Below are 18,241 nucleotides of genomic sequence, written 5' to 3'. Positions count from 1 at the left end.
CTTTTGGATCTTCTCTTGCATCTCTCAGATGGTATCTTTTGGTATCTTTTACTATGTATCAGACTGTATGTGTTGTAAAACTCCTCTTTATTGCTAATAACCAGACATGTTCCACGAGTGCTGTGCAGTGTTGATACAACTGTCTTCAGATCACAATCCTGCCATAAATAATACAGATAACCTAACTGGAGATGTTCCAGCTGGAATTGTTATTTAACTTGTTGCTCTGCATAAAGTTGCCTTGTTTGTTTAGTGATCCACCTTGTGCTGAGGGAATAAAGCTTAATAACTATGCCAATATTCTTCTAATGCTCAACTCTCTGCTTTGCGCAACAATTAACATTTTTAAATGAACTGACAGCAGACATTTTTGTTGCAGGGGAGTTGAAAGTGAGCAGGTATCCTATACTGCCTTGGCTCACTGATACATCATTGTGGACCAGAAAATTGAACCCAGTCCAGCTTGGGATTATTTTGGTATGTAAGCGAACAAGGATCTGCCAGACCTTTTCCTTTTTCTTCATGCATTGAAGCTGTGGTATTCTCTTCTTGCATCTTGTAGGCAGCAGGTCTGGTCTTTTCTCCCAGTATTGTAGTCTGGCAAAGGCCCTTCTGTGTTAATGTTCTCTGCTTTGCAGCATTGACTTGCAGCTTTTTGGGGGCTGTACACCTTTGAAGAGAGGCTTACCAGGAGTTTCACTTATGTGATACAGTGTTTCTTTGCTGCTCATTTGCAGTGTTTCTTTGCTGCTCAAGTCTGTTGTTACCATCCCCAGCTAGAGTAGTGTGTAAATGATAACATATATGTGTTGACATCAAAGACCATTTTGTTCTGAACTTGATCCTAGCTTCTGAAACTAATGGGCTTTATCATTCTCTTGGGTGTTCACTAAAGCATACAAGTCCTGATCTATTATTCAAGTAAGTTGCATTATTTTTTTTTGTCTGCCAATGACTTTACAGTATATAGTGGCAAAATATACTTTGAATGACTTCTGTCTCATGTAACTGCATAAACTGAATCTTGGCCAAAGGATTTTATTAGCTGCTTTGCTCTGGTAGCTAAGCTTCTTTTTGCTCCTAAATACTGTAGGAGGAAAGTATGTGACGGAGGCAAATACATCTATTGAGCCTTGTTTCTGAGGGTGGAGCAGCTACAGTTCATTCACACCTTGTTCTTTTGGTATCATCTCTCATCTTCAAGGATACTCAAGCTGCTGAGACATCTGCTGCTTTTGATTTCACTGCTTCTGACTTCATCTTTAGTTCTAGATTATCTATGGCAAGTTTATCCATCAACAGGTTGTCTGGATATATGATGAGCTTTCCTTTTGTCGTGATGAACATCTAGTGTTCCTCCAAACTCAACCTCCTGATTACAGTGAATATATGTCTTGGTTGAATCTCTCATATACTAGCTTCCAAGCAACCTAATAGGTAGAGCTAATCTTAGTCCGAGATCAGTCACTGTTATAACCTCCTAGTTATAAGAGGTTATTTTTGATAAATGCAAGCTGTTCTTGATTTGCAGCACTTTCTGCATAATCAGATTCTCTGAGATTAATCCGTTTTTATCACTATTTTTGTCCTCTTCGCTTTTAGTATTCAAACAGTAACAGTTTTGGTTACAGTGAGCTTCTGCAATCACTGTGAAATTGCTAATAATGGCAAGGATTCTGTCATCCATTGTCTTATGCGTATTTTGTGACTGAGCATCTTCACGCTTACTCGGTACTCTGAAGTCTTGTTCTTTTTGCTATTTTTTTTTTCCTTCTGACAGAAGCTATGTTCCATCTTGAATGCTGCTGTTCAATCATCAGTTACCTACTACAGGTTTTTCTTGCAGGACTTATTTCTGTTTTGACACAGCAGCATTCAAAAAAAGCATAGTGGGTTTGTGTTTTCATTGTGAATGTGCTGTTGCATTTCAGAGGAAGTTGGGTATGAGATATTTCACTTAAATTCATGTTTCTGGCAACAACAAAACTGGAATATGATTACAGATTTTTAACTTTTCAGAAACGTTCTCTAAGAATTTCCCAGAAATTACATTAGATTGACACTTTGATTTGAAGCTAAGTGAATGATACCTCTTTTGAATGCTCATTTGGATATTATCAACTGGTTCTTTTACAGCTTTGCAACAGATTTATTTATTTTTTTTTTCAGTTTCAGACTTGCAGTTAAAACATTTGTAAGCTATGTACAGATTTGTCAGCTTTGTGTAAATAGTTCATGTAGAAACTTTTGGCATCATGGTGTCCTGTTTCCATTTGTGAGTATCTCAGAAGTGTTACTCATGTGGAAAACTCATAACATGAAACCTGTGCTAAACCATGCAAGTAAAAATGCGTGTCTTGACATAAAGTATCCCTGATGGTCCCAACAACTACAAAATTTCATGAATAATGAAACGGATTGGATTGTATCTGCAAGGAAAGAGCATGAATATGCAAAATATAACCCGTTTAGCTTATGCTCAAAGAACTGAGATTTCATTTATGCGTACTTTAACCTGTCTTTTCTTTGTTATTTTTAGGATGTTGAGTGTCACTGGAATTTGGGTTCTTAAAAGACATGCAGTTGCAGAGCAACCATACTTGATTAGCAAATTATTTATTAACTTTGTTTGGAAAGTCTCTTATCTTCTCAATTGACCTGACAAGAAAGGAAATGTTTGTTTCTATTATGCTGTTAAATATTTGTAACTGTGCATCTTTTTGCGTAATAACACTTCACTACTCCTGATAATACTAGGAAGTTATGTAGCTGTCTTCATTACTAGCCATCTTTCTTTTCCCATTCAGTCATTAACAGTGTAAAACACCATAGTGTAGAAGCAGCTTTTTCTCTCTGTGAATTCACATGTAGAGTGAGTGCTCATATGGTCTGATGTCTGGGGGAGAATTGTGCTTTATGAATCATTACCTCTATTTAGAGTTATATTTTTCAAAATGGGGAATTCCTGCTGAAAGCTGAAGTTCCCTTAAAACACATAAAATCAACCAACCAAAAACCTTTCTGTTCTTTTGGTTGTAAAATAGATTTATGTTTATAGAGTGTAGAAACTACCTTGAGCCACTTAAATAACATGAAATTGTTTTCTAGAAATTCTTGAAGCTACAGTCATCCTAGAAAAGGTTACTTTTGGTTAGGGGTAGGTAGAAAAAGGGACATTTGGCAAAAGATTCCAGATGAGTTCCCATACTGCTTACACAAAGAAGCTGTGGGAATAACTCTCTGGTTGTAAGAAACCATGACAGATCACTGGGATGACAGTTGCTCTTGATTTGGGCTCAGTGTATGTTTGCATGCAAATATACATTATTTTATTGATTGCAGAAATGAGAATGGTGCTTAGCCTCTGCATTTCAGAGTCTGCTTGTTTCACTGATTTTCCACATAACATCCACTAGTCCTGGGTGACTCCTTATATATCAAATATTAAGTTTCAGATCAACCTAAATTTAGACTTTAAGGTATCTAAATTAATGTTTTTACTTCCCTGGCTTTTATTCTGAGTCTCTTTGGTTTTATGGCACATCTGTTCTGGTGAGTATCTCGGTCAAGCTGAATTTTTGTGCTCAGCTTCTACATTTTGGGGGGCAGGGGGTTGTGGGTTTTGTTGTTTTTTTTCCCCTCTCTTCTTTTTTCTTAACTAGAAGCGACTTTTGATGTAGAATGAAGAATCTTTGGGGTTCTAGAGAGGCTTCAAAGTATCTCAAAATTCTGGCCCAGCAGGCTGCACTTAACCACAAATGATCACGATTTTATTTTCATAATGTTCTTTCCGGAAGCACTGTAGCTACACAGATGTAAGAAAGTATGTTGTCTTTGTTGCAGTTTTAGAACTATGGGATATAAGATTTCTGATATGATAAAAGTGCTCGGTACATCACAAGGTGATAGCTTTCTATGAATTAGTATCCATTTATGAAATTTCTGCTAATTACAAATTAGAAGGAACTATGTTCTAAACCCTATTCTGAAACAGAATTAAGGTTGAGGGTGTGTCAGGAATCCAAGATAACCCATATTAATGAAGATATGGTTAGCACAAAGTGTTTTAAAGCCCTGTTCCTTCCAAAGCATCATGAACTAGCCAGTTTGTTTTATAGGCTATAAAACATGTACTTGGAAATCTGTTAGAAATTGATCATGTAAAATGTTTCTAATTTAAGACAATCTACAGATATTGGATCCAGTTCATACCCAGTTATTTTGGTAGCAAAACTTACATTCATTCTGACAAGAATAGTAGGATGCTTTGTCCTTGGATATACAATACTTGATTTTTTTGTGTGTGTCTAAATTGCTCTGCTCTTTCACAAGTGTCTGTTTTTAGACAAATCACTATTTCCAGCATACTTGTTTTAAGTTCTTGCATAGAAATAATTAAAGCAGTGAAGCAAAGCTAAATATTTGATGTTGCTTCATCTTTTACTGGTGTTGCTACTCATGATTAAATACTTCAGAGTATTTCAAATCCCTGACCCCAAAAATACATTGTCATTTGATTTACCCTGATCATTTTTCTTTTTGTTAATTAGATGAACATTGTTACAGTACTATCATAGCAGTGTTATTCTTAAATAATCCCTCTTTTTTAGTTATTTTCACCATCTTCTATTGCAAATTAAGATCTGATAATTAAAATACTTATAAATGGTTTTTATGTTCCAGTCCAAGTTGCTCATCAGCTGCTAGGACATAAGTCTTAGAAGGTGTTTATTGTTTACTGAAGCTATGTGCTAAAATTCTTTAAGAGGTCTGGGTTTTAGCACTGCTTTCTTAGATTGAATTAGAAAAACACGTGGTAGATGTCAATCTAATATTAGTATACATTTTTCATACAATTTAAGTTGCTAAAGCTGTTTCTTCTGTCAAATATTCCATACTTTGTAGACAACCATTAAGACTTGCTGAGGTCAGGTAATTTAATTTATGATTAATAACATTATTTAAATATAACAGAGGCAGCACCATACTTCAGCAGATTAAATTTGCCTTTAATGCAGCATCAACAAAGAAGATACAGGCATAAGCAATTTTGAGGGTTATGTTCAGTTTTTCTTTTTTTTTTAATAGGAAACCCTTGAAAGGTTAAATTTTATATTAGAACTGATGACTTAACAGGTTTTGTAGGAGACATACTTCTTGCTATCTCTTTGATAGTGTTTTCTTGTATAAACACAGAAAATCTGTGTCAATAATGTTGTGATAAGCTGTTTATTTAATGTGGTTTTTAAAGGTCAATTAATTTAAATATTTTATAGTTCATCTAATGTATGGTCTGTGTCTGTAAAGATGTTTTGAGGGAACTATCTCCTCCAAAGAGCAGTTGAAAGTCAGCTGCACTGTTTTACAGTTGTCCTAAAGTAATCTACAGCTGTGTTCTGGGTATTTGGGTTATGGTGGACAATTAAAAGAAAATTGAGCTTGTTTTTGCAGAACATTTTTGTTGGGTCATAGTGTATCTTCATGCACTTAATTTAGCATTTCAGATCTTTAATACCTCAGGCATGATGTAAAAAGCTTTTTTAATCCTTATGTAGAATTGCAGGAAGCGCTAGAGTCAAAGTACTGCTAACCATCTTAAGACTTGCTTCCTGGTTTTCATGAGGTGAGGTAACTAGAAAAGGTTACGTGAAGCAAGTTTATCTTACAATTTCTGCATACCAAATAAAATGGTTTAAAATGCTGAAATGCTCTTCCAGAACTCTGAAGTACATCTAAACTCTAAATAAGTAACAACTTGAAAAATTTATTGCAGATTGCCAAGTTACTTCTTTCCTATAAGTTATCGTCGCCCTTATCTCTATTTTAACCGTACAGGATTTTAAAAGTTTGAATCTTAATTCGTTATTCACTAGGCTAAAGACTGAAATCTCCATTAGAGAGAGAGAACCTAAGTTGGAGGTAATGTTTTTTCTTTTCTCCACACAGTTTAACAATATCTCTGGACTTCATAACTAGTTTGAATGTCCCAGACAATTTTTCTTTAGCTATACAAAAACCACTGGGTCATGGTGGTTAGAAGATATGCATAGTGTAGAAATCTAGCTTTGTGCTTTAAACCAGAAAGGTACGGCAGCGTTGGAGGGACACCTTCAGTATGCCTGCCACATGCAAGGATTTCCAGTTTGCAGTCAGTCCGTTCTGATTGATTTATATGCCAGGCTCCAATGAAGTAATGGTTTAGAGCTTAATTTATCATCATCTTCAGGGAATCTGGAAATTGACCTGAAATATAACCTGAGATGTGTGTAAATACTGACTCTAAACTGTAACTTTTGGAGGTTTTTGTTTACACTTCTTTAAAGAGGAAGATCTTTGGAAATGCCTCTTTAGGCCTAGAATTCTGATTTTCCCCTGTTTTCTGCATATCAGGAAGTGAAATGATCTCGCTACATTGTGGTTTGCTTTGGGAATTTTTTATTTAAATATGATCTTTGGATTCTGATTTTAGAGATTTTTTTTTTTTTTTCTGTAAGAAGGTGTCATTCTGTTGCCCTTCAGAAAGGGTGATCTGTTACAGAAATCCCAGCTGGTAAGAGTGTGGGAGAAGTCCTCCGATCTAGTAAAGATTTTTTTTGTAACACTGCTTGCCTAAGTTGTTTTTTGGTTTGTTTTTTTTTTTAACAAGCAATAATTTTAAAGAAATGTAAGAAGAAAAGACTGTTCGTCTTCATTCACCAGCATTAAGCAAGATTCTCAAACATACACAGTAACACGTTTCCGTTCCGTAGACTCCATTACCACTTCAGATGTGTTTACTCTTAGTTTTTCTTTCCCTTTTTTTTTTCTTTTTTTTTCCTTTAATCCCATATTGTGTTTTAGCATTTCAGAATATGTTGAATTTGCAGTTTTTGCTTCATAAAACTGTGTTCTGTTATCCTGGCTTTCATTTTAAAATTAAAAATATAGCACACCCCTGCCTCCCAAAAAAAAAAAAAGGCACTAAAAGCAAACCAGCACTTGTACCTTAACCTTTTTTGCTGGAAAAGATGGAGAATACAGACAGAATAGCCTACTTGGGTGTTAGCTGTCTGAATTTACAGAAAACCTGAACCAAGACCTTTCAGAACAGTGATGAGCTGCCCATTCCATGTGGCCTGGGCCATGTGGAACCTCAGGTTGTCTTTCCAGAGTGCCATGGAACGCCTGTTACTTTGCTGCAGTCGGATACTTGACATTTTGGCAGTTTATTGCAATACACAGTAAGAAGACAAACACACAAATTTGTGGAATTGGTTACGTCAATCTAGGGAAATAATTGGGATCTTGTACATTGTCTTTTGGTGTACATTGTGGGCGGATTCATACTTCATATAATTAATCTAAATATTTTATTCCAGATACCACAGCCTGAAATGTCGTGTTCTAGTTAGTGATTTTTCACAGTTGTTGGTGCAAATTTAGCCTTTAAAAGCTTAGTCAAAATGTAATTGTAGTTACTTGTTATATATGCACTTACAGTCAGAGCTTCCAGCTCATTTCCTCAAAGAGAAACCTGATTGTTACCATGCCTCTGGACTGCTCTGTAAACCAAACCAGCATTTGGGAACAATCAAGGAATGTGCCTCAAAGTGATTGTGTTGTTTCACACCAAGCAGTTAACTTAAATGCAGCTGTAATACAGGTTTTGTTACCTAAGAATACTCTTCCATCTCTTGGATTCAAAATTATGTCTTGTACTACTCCCTTGAAGTAGTCTTGCTCTAAAAGCTGATTTCATATAGACAATATGGTGGGTAGTTCATTAGTATAGCCAGTATTTGGTAGTCTGGCCACAGTTTGTCTCGTGCTTTAGAAAATCGATTCATTGTCTTCATTAAAAGTCACATTTTCACATTTTCCAGTCTTTTTGATGTCTGAATTTTTCATTTTCTTACACTGGAAGCTGTATTTTTGCATGCAGAGTACTAAGACTATGTTTTATTCCTCGTATTGAATGGAAGGCTATTGTTTTTCAGCTTACAGTACGGTTTCTTTAAATGCTGTATGTTTTTTCTTAATGTTGTGGGATTTTAGTGTGTCACAGTTGCTAGGTTTTGCTTATTCATCTGCAGTTCTCAGCAGACATAAATTATCTCATTGGAGAAATATTCTATTTAATTGAAATTAACTGTTTGGTTAGTGGTCTAAAAGATCACTGTTCTTCGTGGCTAAGTTTTACACAACAATCATCATCAAAAAACATGCTTTTTCTTTTTTGCCTCATTTTATTGGTATTATGACTCACAGGAAGGTATGCTGATGAGAGACAGCTTTATTCTGAATGAGAAATGAATATATATGTACATATATTTTCTTCTTCCCCACTTACTCCCTTCCTGTGGTTTGCTGCAAGTGAGAATGAGGGGCTAGGGTTGAATGAAGCTGGGATTTTAGTTACTAGAAGGTGAGGAAGGTTGTGATGGATTCCTTTTATATGTTAAGGGCAGATTTAGCCTTTAAGAGTTTCTTGATGTGAATCTTGTATGTGTATATAAATGTCTTCCATCCAGAGTTTCCAGTGTGGAAACACTGCTCTGTGTGTGTGGATGAGGCATTAATCATCTCTTTATTTAAACCCTTTTATTTTACTTTTTTGCATATGTTTTCAAAACTTCCTATGTATGAAGTGTAATTCTGTACTTGTTAGCTCTGCAACTACACTTCACCCTCAAGCTGCTGTAGAAAAGTAGTAGCTAAAGGTCATGTGTATAAGCACTCTTCCATAAAGAGTTGACTGGATTTTCATATGAAAACAGCTCTAAATATTTACTAGCATTTATACAGCTCTGTATAGCTGAAGTGTTTCCCTGGAATAGATGAGGTAATTAAGAAAAGTTACGGTAAAATTACTTATGTCAAACAAAGCTGATGGGTGGCTCTGAATGTTGGCTTTTGTCTTGGAACTGTCATGAATTTCTGAAGTTTTCCACCAAATATTACCCTTCCTCCACCCCTCCAATAGAAATTCTGTGTATTAGAGAATGTCAGTTACTGATTTTGATAGCTCAATAAATGAGAGGGGAGAGGAAAAAAAAAAAGGAAAGCTTAGATTGACACAAGTAACAAATATAGATTGTAATATGGCCTCTTGAGTTAATTCTTTATTATAAATGAAAAAATAGTGGAACAGGATGAAAATATTCTTACGAGTGAGTTGTAAGATTTCATCATTAAAGGATATGCCGCAGCAGTCTCTTATTCCTGCTCAGAATATTCTTCTGACTTAAAGTAGGAAATGGAATATTCTTGGATTAGTTTTTTAAGTGAAAGTGAAGTTTCAAAACAGATTTCTGAATGTTCATAGTATGTAGCACCTCTTCCAGAATAATAATTTTCTGTAAAATAATTTGGCATATAGGCGAATCACGTGAGTTGTTTTTAATTCCTGGATCAGTAGAACAACATATCTAGACTCTCAGCTTGAAAATACGTAATAAAATCAAAGTAGCAGGGAAATGGTTCTCCCTTTAAAGAGTCCTGAACTGTATGTCAATTAGGTAATGTTAAAAGTGGTTTTAGCCAAAAATTATTTCCAACCATTTTGAGAAATAAAGTACAAATGCATTTAGATTAATGAGATATTTGGTGATATTGTATCTCTCACATCTTCTGTCTGCATGTCACTGTTTAGAGACTACTTCCAATTTAAGTTTTAATTTTTATAAGGTATTTGGGAGACTTTGCTCCTAAGTTCTTTTCGTATATAGAATTTATATCTTAATTCAGACCAACAGTTGTTCTTCCATATTCCTTCCGCCCCTGCTTTCTTTTGTCTGTCACCATCATCATTGGAGCTACTTATTCTGAAAAATTCTGAATGGGTTAGAAATTATAGCTAACTTTTACCAAATTTAAATCTTTACAGCAAAATTTGAGTTCCGTTATTGAAAGGGTGGGAGAAGCTGGTGTTCCTGTAACAAATGAAATGTTAGAAACTACTATTTAGGATTTTGACTATTTGAATATGAACATATGAGCAAATTGCATATAACAAGACGACCAGACTGTTTTGTAGGTTTAGGTTGGGTTTTTTTTAGGTACAGTTGGCATTTGAAATACACAGTTCAGTCTGTCTATGAAATATTCTGGTTATTTTCTTTTTCCTGGTCACTCTAAAGCACTGGAAGCATGTGGCTTTATTGAAATAATATGAGGTTTAAGCAATCAGTTTGTGTACAGAGTTCATACGCTATTCTTTAGATTTTATTATACAATAAGATTCTCATTTTTACTTGCATAATTCAATCCTGATTTGTATTTCCTTTTCATAAAGAGTTTTCATTTGAAAGGTGACACAGGTTCACTTTTTCAGTAAATCCAAATCTGTAGTTGCTCAACTAAATTACGGATTTAAGTTAGTTTGAATTTCAACTGTTAGCCTGTTTTCTCACTTGACTCATTAGTATTGCAGAGTCAGTTGGTCACTATAAAGGTACAGACTGGCTGGTTGTGGTTTTGTTTTGTTTTCCCCCCTCCCATGTTTTTAGCTTTGCACATCAACAAAAATTTCCAAGTAGCTGTATTATCTGCATCTGTGTGTCCTCTGCGTGTGCAAGTACAGGAACTTCCTGTTGTATTTTGGAACATTCCATGCGTCACACAAAGGGGACAACTTAACTTTCCTTTTTGGAGATGAAATGCAGAAGTAGAGAGTGGTAGTTGACTGCTGTATTCAAAGCTGAGTTTGTAAATAGGTAAGAAAAATGCAGCTGTTAGTTAAATTCAGCCTATCTTGCTAGGAAAATTTGTGAGAATTACCAAATAGGAAAAGTACAAGACTGCTTTTTGAGTGTCACTTTGTGGAGTACAGCCATGTGTTGCTTTATTTCATTTGTGGTTAAAAATAACTTGTTTTGGTTTTTTTCAGCAAACAAGAGCATGACTCTTCAGACGAAACAAAAGAATTCAATAGAAGTCAAACTAAAAAAGTTGCATCAGCTGAAAAGAATGAAGAAAAGTCATCACTGTCAAATACAGAAAATGTTCCTAGTTTGGAACTCCCTGACAACAGCTCAAAGAATTCTTTGCATGAGAAAGGAGCATGTTGTGATTCATATAACAACAAACAATTAGTAGATGAGAAACAAAAATGTATTCATGGTGAAAGCGAGTTAAGAACTTGCCAAAGTTCAGATAATGTTATCTTGAATGAGCAGACTAAAGTGCATAGTTTGGATGTAACTGCGCTTTCAGCAATGAACCCAAGGGACTTAAAACTAACATTAGGTGAAGATGTTAGTTTTGAGCAGTTCTTGAGAAAAAGAGATGAACCTGAATCCATTAGTTCAGACATTAGTGAACAAGGTAGTATTCATTTGGAGCCTTTGACTCCATCAGAGGTACTAGAGCATGAAGCTACTGAAATCCTTCAAAAAGGTAACGTTGCACCTTCAGCAAAGAAAGCTGGACAACTCTCTGAACAAACAGATGAGACTTCTAAAGAAAGCAATCCCAACAGAATGGAAACAGTTGTACACAAGACAGATGAAAATGAAGCAAGCTGAAATAATGTTAATTTTATTGTTTGTTAAAAACAATGGTAAGAACACCATGGACCATTCCTGATGAGTGTGCTCATTTTCTAATTACTAAAAACAGAGAGGGGTGGGAGAGAGAAGAGATGCTGAAGTCAAGTCTTGCATATGAAGACAGCATGTATGTGTATGTGCAACTGATTTAACTAAATTTACAAAAGGTGATGTTCAGATACATCTTCCTGTCTCTTGGATGCGATGTATGATTGACATTTGAAAGGAGGAATAAATTCTAATTTTATAGTTTACTAGCCTGGGATAAGATGATTTGTTTGCCAAGAAAATATTTTTTTAAATCCTTCAGTGTGAATATCATTAAACAGTGGAACTTAGTATGGATTAACTTCTGATGCTAAAATGGAGCACACTTGCAATGATGGTTATTGGTCTGCTGATACTTTGGGTAAACCTAACCCATTGGACTTGATGTCACATTCCTGTCTGTAGAAGCATGTAAACAGAATTATGAGTCTGTGCACCTCTGTACAGGTGTAATCCTGCCAGGTTATAAGCTTACCTTAATAAACTTTCAGTGAAAGTGGAACTATTACAATAAAAATATATATTTGTGGGGTTTTCAGTGTGCAGGCTGTGCAGAAATACCTAACATAATTGTATAAAGTAGAACATAATGCTGAAAGTACTGTAGCTGTTAGGCTTTTATCGTTGTTTATTATGATTCTTAGCCTTAGACCCATAGGAATGGTCTGTAAGTCACACCAAAGTCCAGTTTAATGTAAAAATTGTTTTAAGCAAAATTAAGGAAAACCCCAGACTGGAAACATCAACTGGCTTGCGTTCTGCCATTTTGCAGCTGCTACTGGCAAACTGTTACAAAAAGGACACAAGGGCATATAAAGTGGAATTGTACAGTTCAATTTCAGGACTTTTTTTGTAGTCTAAATGGTGTACAGAAGGATGGCTGCTGATTTTCATTTAGTTTCTTTTGGTTTTGTTTTTGTTTTCTTTGTCTTCTAGTTAGCAGCTAGATGTAGGAATGCATCTGATTAACAGTAGCTTGCTCTTATGACTTCATTGCTCCATTTGAAACATTCAGAATGTGCTTTTGACTTACAGTTTTGTTTTAATGAATGCTAAATGTTTTGAACAGCTGTTAAAGCACTGCTGTAAATTATTACTTTTTGAGTAAATATTTGCAACAAAATTTTCTCTTTGTGCATAATTTGATGCTCAGCTTGAAACTTTGGGCAGAGTCTTCTCACCTTTATAAAAAATGTTTTAGTGATGGTTCCCCAAATTTATTTCATTTTAATATTGTGAATTTGAGACTTATGGTGGTGTTTTTGTTGGGGGGGGGGGAAGAGGTACTGTTGATTTAGAACTAAATGAGTAAGCACCTATGCATAAACGTATTTTTAAGATGTGCTAACTTTTTCAGATTAAATACAGATACTTTTCTGGGTTGTCATCATGCAATTGAAGCCTGCTCTGTCCTCTTGGGTTAACTGGGCTCAGCTGCTAAATGAGTCTAAGCAATAGTATCAAAATTTAGAGACCATAGCAGCTTATTGGAGGAGTTGGACCCTCTGAATAAACCACATCAATCTCAACATCTCCAGAACTGTTTCATACTCTGAAGAGCTATATGATGTAAATTTTGAATTGCATCTTGATTTTCATCCATGCAGGTTTAGAAGACTTTTAAAAAGAAAAATGGAACAGTTTACCTAGTCACAGCTCTTCAAGACCTGCCACTTGAAGAACTTCAAACAACAAAACACATGAAAAGCCTGACAGCAATTAAGTTGCAGTATTCTTTTCTTCTTAGTTGTTTGGGAATTTTGTTGGGTTTAGTGATCAAGTTAGTAACTTGAGATAGTATTAACCAGACTGATGTCTTTATGCCTGTACATGTATATAAAACACAACATCAGAATGAGGACAGTTTAAAGGACTTAATCAGCTATGGAACTTGGTGTGTATGTTACTGGTGGAGTCCCTGAATGGGTCTGTTTGAATCCAGAGAAATCTCAGTAGTATTTTTTCTATGATTAATGATCTTCCGTAAAATGATATATTTTCAATAGTGCTTTGATATGTGGTTTTGGAAAATATTAAGTTCATCTGGAACCAGTTGTATAATGCTTACAAATTTCTCAAATCTTTAATTAGGCAAGTAAACTTTTCAAACATTTACCATTTTGAGAATAAGAATTTGGCCACATACTGTTGAGAAAGTTGGAAAATAAAACTTGGATTTAAAAATTGCATGTTTAGCAGAAGTGTATATATTTTCATTTTCAGATACTTAATATATAAAGCATTGTTTGTTTTAAATAATGTAGAGAATGCTTGTACAAAAGAAAATGTTAAATATAAAACACCTTTCCAAAGGAAGAGGTGAGCTAGCACTACATTGTTCTAGCAAGACCATCAGATCTCTTTAAATAGATAAGTTGATTCATGAAAACAGTGGCATGGAATTTTTGTGAAGGATAGAAACCAAAATTCATTGCAATTTTTCCTAAATCAAGTAATTAATTTGCTGACTGCATAATTATGAAGATTAATGTCTATCGTGTTATGTGGACGGTTTCTGGGAGGTAAGTTGAATTGGTACTTCCGGAGGAAGTGACTCCAGAGGATCAAGTTACATCAAATGCATTTTGAAATATTTGAATGTGACTACGCATGATTCAGGGTTTTGTTCATTTCTGAGTAATTTCAAAGTCTTTTTTCCATCCAGTATTTCTTATTCTGTGCTACCTCTGGTTTTGTACTTGGGGAGACATTTTACTTCAAGTTTTCATTGCCTTATAAAAAAAAGCCAGCCCAGTAACTGAAAGTTGTTTGTATCCATACTAGATCCACCATCTCCTTCCATCTCAAAAGATTAACCATATTTGCTTGAATAGTTATTGCAGATGGTTTAATGTTTATTTTTAAGGAAATCACGTGCTATGCATATGCTATTGTTGTTATTTGCATTTAAGCAAAAACTTGACATTATTAGCTTACGGTCAATGAGCCTTCAGTCACTTGGAGCTTCCTCAAGTGCAGCCAATGTCTTAGTTTGCATTGTGCAGTTTGGGAGGCAAACTGGCTTACTGTGGTTCAGATTTCCTTTAACAGAATGGATGAGTAATCCCAGGAAAAAAGAAAAATGCATCAAGTTATAGCCCATACTGAGTTCTAGGTATTGACTAATGTATTTTAAACAAGAAAATTCTCATGACAAAACCGTGTCCACTTTTTTTCCTGGAAATGGGGAAAGAAAGAAGAACCCTGGTTTTAAATCAGGTTTTATGGTGCTTTACTGCCAGAAGGCATTAGGAACTGAAGGTCAGGGTAAAGAATCTTGAGTAAGGCTTGGTATTCTGCAGAACCTTACAAGATCTTGGAGCTTTTCTGCAGACATTAAGCATTGTCATTTATATGCTGACATGTGGAAAAGGAGGGGGGGAGTTACGCTGTAGGATATACTGATATTCCACCAAAGACTGGCCATAGGCTGTCACAGTAGAATTTTGTTAGAGACTGTTAAGAAACTTCTGTGTAGGGCAAATTTTTCTGCCCAATTGTTCTCTTTTCGGTTTTATTACTGTTTGATTTTTTTTTTGAGGCTTGTGAGCTTATTTTGTCTAGTTGCATCCTGTATTTTTTGATAAATGCTTAATATGCCTCTAATAAAAAAGAAACAATTGGTAAGTATATGATAACTTTGATTTTTGCTTTTAATAAAATGTTTACATCAGTTTTAATGTAGCTCAAAAGGACAGTTCTCGGTTCTTAGACGAAGCCAGGCATGTATCTCCTTTGAACATTACATTTTAATGCATAATTTTTGCTGTATTTTTTTCCCCACTAATTCAGTGCTAAGAGGGAAAGTATGTGTACTGGTATTTCACATCAATTTAGACACTGTGCAGCCCTCTGCTATGTTCCCTTGAGTTTTGGCTCACTGCTCTGTCTAAGACAATTAAAACTTTGTGTTCAGTCATTTCATGGACCCAAAGTAACCATCTTAGGTTGGTGTCTCCTGTATCGCACCAGATTTAAAAAATAAAAGGTGGGAAATATTCCACTGTGAAAGCCTGTACTTTGAGGGAGTTTAATGTAGTCCCTATGCCTGTAAGGTGCTATAAAGCTAATGTATTTCATGATGTAAAATGTGCTGGTTTTGTGGAGGGGGTTTTTTACTGTTCATACTATTATGTCAGAGAGGCTGAGGTTTTTTGTGACTACCACAGGGATAACTGATATTACATGTGTATCTGCTTTTAAATTTGGGCAAGTTTAGCTTCATCTTAAATGCTCAAAGTACATGTATGGGCTATATCACACAATTTATAATAGGGTTAATTCCATGATCAAAAAGCTTTGGCTTGTCAGCAGCCAGTTCTCCATTTTATAGCAATTTTAAAGTAGCATTGCTGAATGAATCCATTATGTTACGAACTTAATGTGAATAAAAATAATTCAGATTTTATTTCACTAAACTCTCAATATTAGGCATTTAAATCAAAAGAGCTGTTTTCTCCAAAAGTTGTAGTGAATGGGGTAACATATAGTGGTAAGAACATTGTCTCATACTGATAATACGGTAGCCTTGAAAAGGCAACCTTCGTATGTTTTGCTCATAGATAGTATAATTAATATCCTTTTGACTAAAGGGAAGTAACGTGCTGGTCTGTTTCTTACTTAAAACTTTCTCATTGTGATACTGTCATACACTAGCAACAAACTGAGGGCCTTGCTTTCTTCTAAGGCTGTAGAAGTGGAACACTGACTAATTAAAAGTTTTAAATTGCATATATTTGAATTACCTGTTTGTTGTCTGAAATGATTGGATTTTGTTTACCAGCTTCTCAGGTTTTCAGCTGAATTCAGCTGAGACTTGTGCCTTTCCACTAAATCTTCCTTAGTGGAAAGGCTTCTGCAAGGCCTCACTTCCTCTTTGGGCTAGCAAGTTGATGGCACATATTATAATTTTCCTGGGATATTTAGTGAAACACAGTGTTATTTGTTAGCTATCATTTAAATGGCTGCTTTTTCCCTCTCACAAGCCTTTGTATCTTGTAATGTCTTTTCTTGGTGGTGGGTGTATAATCAACTTTTAAGGTGTTGGCTCGTGATGGAAAGCAAGAGAGAGTTCAGAATTTTAATCATGAATAGTAGTGTGCAACATGCAGGACAAGTTGGTGGTTAACCTGCTTTATCTCGTAAAGTGAAGTTTTTCTTACTGGTGCCTAAAATAGTAACTAGAGGAACCAGAGCAGTGGGCACATCCAACTGCAGTGGCTCTGGAAGATGTTGAAAAGCTTTAGATACCCATATCAGATCAGAATTCCCAAAAGGAGCCTAAGGCAACACATTCATGCTAGGGAAGCTTTTCTTCTGTATATGTGACTTCCACTGTATTTTCTTTCCCAGATAACGTATATTGGATGCCCTCTTGAGACTATAGGAAGGCCACTTACAATAGAGGAGATGAGTGCTTGTATGATCTTCCTTGATGAAACCAAAAAGAAGCTCTTGACATGTGGCATGTATGCTGTTTTGTATTAATATAATAAGATATGTCTTAGTGTTGAGTAGTTGCATGTTACTCATCTTTGCTAAATAATGAGGTTCTGTCAGTTCTTCTGAGTCTCTTAACATTACTATTTAAAATAAACATCCTTTCAAGTGCAGCTTGTCACTTTTCAGTGACCTTTGTCTGACATAGCAGGCTAATAATCACCACAGCAGAAAGGTGTCAAGGCAGGCTGTCTCATCATCTCTTTTTAGGCTGATAATGACTTAGCCTTTCTTGAGGATAACCTATGAAGTTTCTTCAGGTTTGTTGTAAGAGAAACTTCAGTGCACAGAACTCGCTATCAGTTTAATTTAGTGAGACAAATTTAATCAAGCGGAGCATACTTCTTAATACCTTAAAACTTATTTCTGTTTGATATGGGAAATCCATTGTCTTCTGGGTTCCTCAGCAGGCAGTCTTGATGATGTAACAGGAAATGAAAGTACAACCTGTGTTTAAAATACAGTAAGCACACCAAAGTCTTGCCTAGCAAAAGTAACGCAAGTTACTTGTGGATGGGAATGTGTAAAAATAATCCAATCTGTCCAGAAGTGTTCTCAGGTTCATTCAGTGGAGTGAAAGGTAAAGCTTCCTCCCTTCCCTTTCCAATTGTTTCCCTTAGCATATTTGAAATAGTGGTGAGGGTGTAGGCCAGTATCAAACCAGCTATTACATTTGTCTGGTCTCAAAATATCCAAAGCAACATTATTGTGAAGGATGTTTGAAAGATGAGCTAAGGAGCTAGAACGCAAACCTTGGCTGCGGTTTGTTGCTTTAGTTTCACAGCCCCAAGAAAGGCTATGTACCTGATGGTTTATCTTTCTATTATGCAGCTGAAGCAAAAAAAAGATAATTCTCTTCCCCTGTAAACCTGCATCACCAACATCCTTTTGACGGTCATACTGCACCTCCACAAAGAGTTAAGTGAATTTTGCTTTATAAGTAATTTCTTTAACTTCGCAATTACAATTTCTTTTAGATGAAGGTGTTTGAGTTTGAGATGTTTCTAAACTAAGGCTTGTAAGGCTCTGACTTTGTAAAAACATTTTCAGTGATTGAAGCAGCCCTTTTCCCTCGTAGCTGCTAAGTCTCACTTCAGCCAATTTTTGCAGACGCGTGCTGAGCTAAAGCATGGAGCTGATCAGGTTAAAAAACCACACTGGCGGTG

The 18,241-nt window shown here is 35.5% G+C and overlaps 1 protein-coding gene across 5 annotated transcripts in view; it reads left to right on the top strand.

Moving 5' to 3' along the window:
* Positions 1-11,782, top strand: part of ZNF280D (zinc finger protein 280D) — a 48,429-nt gene extending 36,647 nt beyond the window's left edge. For 4 of the 5 annotated variants that reach the window (XM_057398172.1, XM_057398161.1, XM_057398167.1 and 1 more), the window contains one exon: positions 10,868-11,782. In XM_057398172.1, the coding sequence (XP_057254155.1) occupies positions 10,868-11,504 (637 nt within the window). In that variant the 3' untranslated portion in view covers positions 11,505-11,782. Of the gene's footprint in view, positions 1-379; positions 478-10,867 lie in introns of all 5 variants that reach the window. The other variant, XR_008970763.1, reaches the window with a different exon arrangement.
* The last annotated feature ends 6,459 nt before the right edge of the window (positions 11,783-18,241 follow it).

The sequence above is a fragment of the Pezoporus wallicus genome, unplaced genomic scaffold (genome assembly GCF_028554395.1).
Source record: "Pezoporus wallicus isolate ANWC-B61680 ecotype Strahan unplaced genomic scaffold, APGP_CSIRO_Pwel_v1 contig_3952, whole genome shotgun sequence".
In the NCBI taxonomy this organism is placed as follows: Eukaryota; Metazoa; Chordata; class Aves; order Psittaciformes; family Psittacidae; genus Pezoporus; species Pezoporus wallicus.
The sequence above is the reverse complement of the archived record's forward strand: the minus strand, read 5'-3'. Positions and strand labels throughout refer to the sequence as shown.